General features: G+C 34.1%; 1 protein-coding gene across 1 annotated transcript; it reads left to right on the top strand.

Annotated features, from left to right (window-relative positions):
• The first annotated feature begins 253 nt into the window (after positions 1 to 253).
• On the top strand, positions 254 to 7,111 carry LOC112055674 (mid1-interacting protein 1A). The gene is made up of 2 exons (XM_024095868.2): positions 254 to 486; positions 6,493 to 7,111. Exons 1-2 carry the CDS (start codon positions 437 to 439, stop codon positions 6,950 to 6,952), a joined length of 510 nt encoding a protein of 169 aa, XP_023951636.1. The 5' UTR covers positions 254 to 436; the 3' UTR covers positions 6,953 to 7,111.
• The last annotated feature ends 483 nt before the right edge of the window (positions 7,112 to 7,594 follow it).

The raw sequence follows: 7,594 nt of genomic DNA on the forward strand, positions 1-7,594 counted from the left end.
TGTGGTGTGACTTCGTGGGACGCACCCAGTCTACGATCGCTTTGCATTAATAAATTCACTGTTCATGAGATAAAATTATAACAAAACAAAGATATATTTCTTATACATAAGAATGCTGTAAATACGTAACAATCAATGAATAATAACAATTTCTTAGGCTTACTGTATAATGTACAATAATGATAAAATAAAATACCGAGTTCGCTTCCCCCGCATCGTACGATCCAGTCATATAAATACGCGAGGACGCTCCCCACTACTTGCCAAACGTCAAAATCTCGCGTTCGTGTGCGGTCGCTTGTGCTCTGTGAATTTAATTTTTAAAAAATCAGTACGCGACGTTTCGTAAGCTCACATTACAAACGTCAATTAAATTTAATAAGTGAAAACCCCAGGACGTGTGTGTTCAGTGCTATTTAATACGTTTAAATATTACATGAAGATGTCTTTCAATACCGACATATCGACCAAATTGGAGAACAGCAGGTTGGTACAATTTTCAACCACTTTAAATGGCAGCGCCCTTCGTGGGTTCGATCTGGGATGTGATTTTGTGGTAACCTCGACACGAATTATTGTAGAAGTAAAATATAATGAGTTTTGAGATGTATAGAGGTTTAGATTGACGAAATGTCGAATTCCTTTCACATTAGCAGTATGCATCGTACAAATGTCGCAACCTCTGCAATCTGCATCTTATTGGCGTGATAAAGTCGTGGCGTCACTCCAACGGTGTCGAGTGTTCTTTTTCTTCTTTTTTCTGATCGACTTCAATGAGGTTATCCTGCATTGAGACAACTTTAATGGGCGTGCGCAAAGCATGACTCACGATACGTCAATGATAGAAAACTTTAATTCATTCATCAAACTATTAAGTAATCGCCGATATAGGTCAATAACATATAAAATTTTGAGCATGACATAACATAAAATCTGCTATGTAATCACGAACTCTCAGCGGCGTACTGTTCTTACATGTTTTAAAGAACTGCATACCTTAATTAATGTTCTGTAATTATTTATCAAATGCAGATTTTACCACTGGTTAAATTGTCTCACTAGTGCATACCCTGACTGACAACCTCCAAATCTAGACCAATAATGTAGTCAATAAGATATAGTTTCTACCACCCACCAGTCCCACCACATCTGGGGTTTTCCAAATTTTTTGTGGAATAATATTTGTCAGTTATATGTTGAATGAATTTGTTAAATGAATGGCAAAACCCAATTCTTTTCCAATAACATCAAGTTAGTGTTGTTTCAGAATCAATTTTGCTTTTCTTACATTGTACAAATTCATAAAACATCCTTTTAATTGATCCTTTAATTAATTGAATTATTACTGTATGCAGTAATGAGGTTGTACAAATACCCAATGAATATATTTAACACCAGGGTCGAATTAATTTATGTATACTTGACCCTAAAACATAACAATTAAGTGAACTTCTTTTATCTTTTGCAATACTCTGGACTAAGTAATGCATTTCATTAGATCATCCACTTGTTACTTCTTTTTTTTTTCGTTCTGTTCTCATGAGATCTGTCGGCTATGAGCGGAGGAAAATTTGGCCACTTGCTACTTATCAAAAATATGCCTTGTTGGTCCAGTGGTAATACTATGTGTTCAAATCACTAGGTCTGGGATTTGAGTCCTGTGATCTACTATGAAATAGTAAGATTTTCTTCTAAAAATTTTTAATCAAAATTCTCAACCTGGAATTAAGTTGATGGTGTTACATACCCCATGCCTTAGAGTACAAGATAAGCAGTTGGTCACAGTCAGTATAATTAACATCTGATTTACTAAGAATTATCACTATCACCCTAAGTCTGCCAGTCAGCATTATATCAGCGTGGAGCTAAATAACCCTGATCAATCTCATATATTTTTTTTATTTAAAGAATATTTGCTATATTTTTAAATACAACCAACATTTCCTTTCCCCTCCAATTAGTTGCGAAAGACAGTGTTAGTAGTGAGTACGATGATAGTCCAGCAAGCAGGGTTTAAACCATCACCTCTCTACAATGAGGCCGGCCCCTTTACCTTGGAGCTTTTGTTACTTAATATTGTCTATTTACTTCTTAGAGTACCAGTTTTGTGCAGATCTACTAATAGTTCAAGTATCATTTCAGTTTTCAAGCTTTTACAATAGCCACTTGTGAGATTTCCCTTCTATTTTGTCTTTTGTTGTGAGATTGTCTACATTTCTCTAATGCATATTACATACCTAAATGATATGACATCTTTAGATGGCTTAAGAGTAAAACACTATAAATACCACTCTTTTTCCTTGTTTTTTGAATATTTAGAAATTATCCTCCAGACTGGGAAAACACTAATCAAATTATTCTTGTTGAAAAATATATAGGACTAATATATTTTGACGGCCGCGTGGCGCAGTGGGTAGTGACCCTGCTTTCTGCATCCACGGCCGTGGGTTTGATTCCCACAGCTGGAAAATATTTGTGCGATGAGCATGAGTGTTTTCCAGTGTCTGTGTGTATTTATACATTATATAAGTATTTATATGTAGTATATAATTGTATATTAATATTATAATATCAACTATCTTAGCACCCATAACACAAGCTACTCTGTGGGGGGCTTACTTTGGGGCTAGATAGTGATGTGTATTGTTTATGTATATTTATTTATTTATTATTATTATTATTATTATTATTATTATTATTATAAATGTGAAAATAGCCTGTTTGACACTTTTGCATAGTTATACTGCTGAACTGATTTAGATGAATTTTGGTACAGCACCTTGCACCTTGGAGCAGAACAATAAGCTAATGAAGAATATCTTAGTATTCCATGGTTTTACAGTGTGGGGTGACAGAAAAAACTCACAAATTTCATGCTGAGTTGTAGGTATATTTAAAACCTAATTCTGGAACTAATTCAATTTGATATTGAACATTTTTCATATTAGTTTTACCTATTTAAATTATAAATCAATTTCATGTGTAACTTGTTTTTGTGATTACTAATTTAAATTTTAGTAGTAAAAGTAGTTTGAGGACTATAATTTATGAAATTCACTAAATGCCTAAAGTAAATGATCCAAATAGGTTTTACTTTTTCTAATTAACTTTTTTATATTCTTTATTGTTAGTAGTTGCTACACAAAAAGTCTAAAGACTCTGGCGATGCTTTTGCACTAGTCCAAAACCCCTGGTGATGACCTGTGATCCCATCCATTAACGAGCCTACACACAATCAGAAAAAAATTTAAAAAACATATGTGAAATAATACTACCTAGTATGCCAGTTATAGGTTAGTTGGTAATGTTTGTTCTCTTTGCCTCATTTAGTGTAAGAATATTGAAATTTTTTTCATCTGGTGCTAAGGCCTTGATCTGTCAACCTGTATGCTTATGTGTTTATGTAATAAGTTGCAAAATACATAAAGGCACACAAGGCCGCTTCGAGATTAAATTTTAAAGACCTGCTGATAAAACTTATATTGTCTGTTCTCTCCTTCTAAAGAATTGCACATAAGGTACCTACACTTCATACTGTATCAACTATAACATCTATGTGAATATTTGAATGTTAATAGAAATAGAATAGAAAAAAAATATAAGTATGTTTGTCTGAATTGAATAGGCTCTCAAATGACTGAACTGATTTGAATTTTTTTTTTCACTTAATGCTACTTTATCTGGGAGTAATTTTGCTATATTTTATACCTGTATTTGAGCAAGTAAGTTGTAAAGATTTTAGTGACATACATTTTATTCAGTAGTCATACAGTTTTATTTTTTAGCTATAGATTATAAAATCCTAGGTTCAAATGTTAGCTTTCTGGGCAAGAGCTTTCTATCAATAAATATTTTCAATAAATATTTTGACACCTACATTACACATAAGTACACAAAATAATATTTATGCATACCTACTAACTACCAAGAAGAATAACAACTTAATCATATTTTAAACTATAAACATTTTTTATAGACTGTTGCTAGGGAGCCAATATATACTGTGTCAGTAGCGAAGGCTGAAATTTTCTAATTATATAACCATTCAATTGTGTTTTATAATCAGAATGTGTTTTGGGCTAAATATGTTAAATAATATTATTATTTTTACTTAAATACGAATTACACTTTACCTTAATTGATCTTCTTAATAAATTAATTAAATATTCTTTCTTATTCTTTGATGAATTAATAAAATAAAATCTAGCACAAACATAATTATTAAAAACAAACAAAATAATGTAATACGCAAAGAATAAACTAAACTGCAGCAATAATGATATGTATGTATGGATTATTAAAAGGTACCTGATAGGAATCGCGTTGTTAGAATCCATGCTGTGTGTTGTTCTGATATTCCATTACACTGAAGCATAAGTGTATCTTATATCTTCTTTGTACGTGCATGCTCTGCATGGATGCCCTGGACGGCATGGTATACTTAAAACCAAAAATATTATGATTTATGCAAGTTCAAGGTTGGACAGTAAAATATTTTTGTTTTTATGAAACTGTCTTGAGATCTCACCTGTACCCTAGCCAAAATGCATACACTTCTTTTGTTATGAATTTGAGTTGAATATATTGTTAAGCCGATTGTTTTGTCCTTGACAAAGTCCTTGTTGAATAGCATTGGCTCAATTGTTGTCTGGCTTACAATTTTGAATGATACTGAAAGATAACAGTGTAATACATTTTGATAAAGCATAAATATTCTCTGTTGCTATGAAAATAGATTCCAGTAAGCTGTCTTACAGACAGACAAACAAAATATTGTATTTTAATTTTTTATTAGTTGTGGTTTTTAATGGATTTGTAAGTTGTTACACATTTTATGTTGATGAGTCTCTGTACTTTAAACATACGTTAGTTATTAAACCTTTTTTTTTTTCATCATTTGATACATTCATACAATGTTACTGCCTCATAGGTGCAGTGGTTAGACAATATAAGTGCAGATTAAGAGGTGCTGGGTTTGAATCTTGGGTCAGGCTTTAAATTCATATTTATTTATTCTAACAAGCACTGTTTAACATTAAATAGATATCTTATATCTAGACACATTTGAATAATGAAAATCTTGTGTTATGCTCTTTGTTTTATTGTTAATGGATCTTTTTGGGTAAAAGTCTCCTCCATCCTTTTCCATTCATCTCTCTCCTCTGTCAGGCCATCCAACCCTGACCAGCCACTGCAGTGATGTCATCAACACATCTTTTTAAAGGTTTCCCTACTTTTAATTTACCTAGTGGTCCTTTCCAACATTTAGTTTTTTTGGTCCACCGATTATCTTTTTGCCTGCAAAGGTGGCCTGCCTCTTTAAACTTTGTACATGGTTGAGAGCATGTGTGTGGTTTTCTTCCTAATATTTATACTACTTTAGCTAGCTTTTATTAGTTTCAAGAATTCTAATATTACTTGAAATATTCTCAGCCCCTGAACATTATCATCAACATCTAAATTCTAAATAAATATATTAAATATAGAATTACATTTTTGCATTAGCCTTCACTATTTTAATTAACATATGCATAAATATGACAATTTAATTTGTTATCACAGTACCTATTGTATGTAAATGTAATTTTTGCCAAAAAGGATGATAAAAATGGTTGATTCTGCAAGGAGTTGAAATATTTCCTTATTATAATTACTCAATATGATATCCATGATGATTTAATAGTTAATTAACTTGTGCTTGTTATTTAATAGCATTGTTATTCTATTGATGCAATAGCTTCAATGAAGGTCTGAAGTACTCAAGATTACTTAATTGATATTACTTATAATTTTATCTCTGTTGTATAAACCTGTTTACTTGCTGATTCTTTTCTGCAAGGCAGACTGGGAAACATATTTGCCATGCTATTTACAGTAACATCTAGATGGCAGATCCCTCCAATTGTTAAATGCTTTAATACCTATTATCCAATAGTGAACAAGGACAAACAAGGAATTCATTTGCATTGAACATGTTAAAAGAATTATACATAATTGCCTCATTGGTCCAGTCGTTAGATTATGTGGCTTCGGCTTACAAGGTCCTGTGTTCGAGCTCTGGGTTGGGTTATGAAATACTGACCTTCCTGGGAAATATTTAGAAATTTTTTCTAGCTGAATTGGAAACTCAGTGTTAAACCCTCTTGCCTCAGAGAGCATGTTAAGACTGATAGTGGTAATTATTATTGTAGACTGGTGGACTGTGATAGTGGAATTTAACATTATCACAGTTTATCCTGGCCATTGGCCATAATCTTAAGCACATCCTGAGAAAATCTGCATACCTAAAGAATTAATGTGTTTGAAGTCTGCCAAACCGCATCAGGCCAGTGTGGTGGACTATCCTAACCACTCTCATTCTGAGAAGTGCCTCATGCTTAACAGTGATCCCCATATGGTTTGTTAAGGATTGCTCTCCTATAAATAGGGGTCATGGGCTGCTAAATTGTGATGTGTAAACAACTTTTTAAATTTCCCTTTCCATTGTTACAGGAACAGTTTGAAGAAAATCGCACGCAACGACAACACGGAATTCTCAAAGCAGAGTGTCATGAACGACATGGAGAAGTTCGTCAAAACGGTGAACACAATGGAGGAGACTGTGTTGGTGCCGTGTCGGCTGATGAACCTGTCTCCGGAGGGTGACGACGACCCGTTCAGCCTGTTCGCCATGCTGAACGACTTGAAGACTGAGCTGTTGTGGGCGGGGGACGCGGAGGAGCAAATAGAGCGTGGGAGGCGTATCAGTGACATCAGTGACACTGAGAGTGACGCGTCGAGTGCTGCTGGGGATTCGGGGATAGACGGGGAGGACGAGAGGGAGTCCGCCGCCCGCGCCGCAGCCGCATGCCGACGTCACCTCCGAGGCCTTCGCCACTGCCTTCGCAACCTCACCGCCGCCGCCGCCCACCTCACAAGATCCTACCAAGAAGAAGTGGGAGCACCCGTGTAATTCTTGAAACGCTTTTTCGCCCTGTGATTGAACTCCCCACACGTTTGTAAATATATTAATAAGCGGCCCACACTGTAAATATAGGTTATAGGGCTGGGGCGTGTATGGGAATCTCAGTAAGTTATGTGGTTATTATTTAAATAAACTTAATTTTCATTATTTCTCTTGGTTTTATTTTGTTTTACGCAATGCTTGTGAGACGTGTTTAAGGTGATCGCACATCACGCCGTAGCTGTCGCAGTTAGCATTGAGCGCCTATTGATAACGTCATCCACCTCTGGTTCTAAATCTCTAACAACATACACAGTCATACTTAATACCGGATTCTTTCTCCTCTTTATCTGATTACCATAAATATACATAAATGAAAGATTTTAAAAAAAACTTGAATATAAAAACGAATATATAAATAGATTTGAATTTTGTTCTGGTTACTCTACTAATTATATAGATATAAAAAGATCAAAATAAGACGAAATTCATAATTTTGTTACAGAATTGCAAATTCACCAGTATTGAGTGGTACGACGTCCACTGGTTAGCTAAGTCATTAAGTGCCTACTTAATTTTGCAAAAACTATATAATAAACGACTATGAATAAAAAAAAACTATACGTTTATTACGAGTTGATGAGCGATCAT

Source organism: Bicyclus anynana, chromosome 1 (genome assembly GCF_947172395.1).
Source record: "Bicyclus anynana chromosome 1, ilBicAnyn1.1, whole genome shotgun sequence".
Classification (NCBI taxonomy): domain Eukaryota; kingdom Metazoa; phylum Arthropoda; class Insecta; order Lepidoptera; family Nymphalidae; genus Bicyclus; species Bicyclus anynana.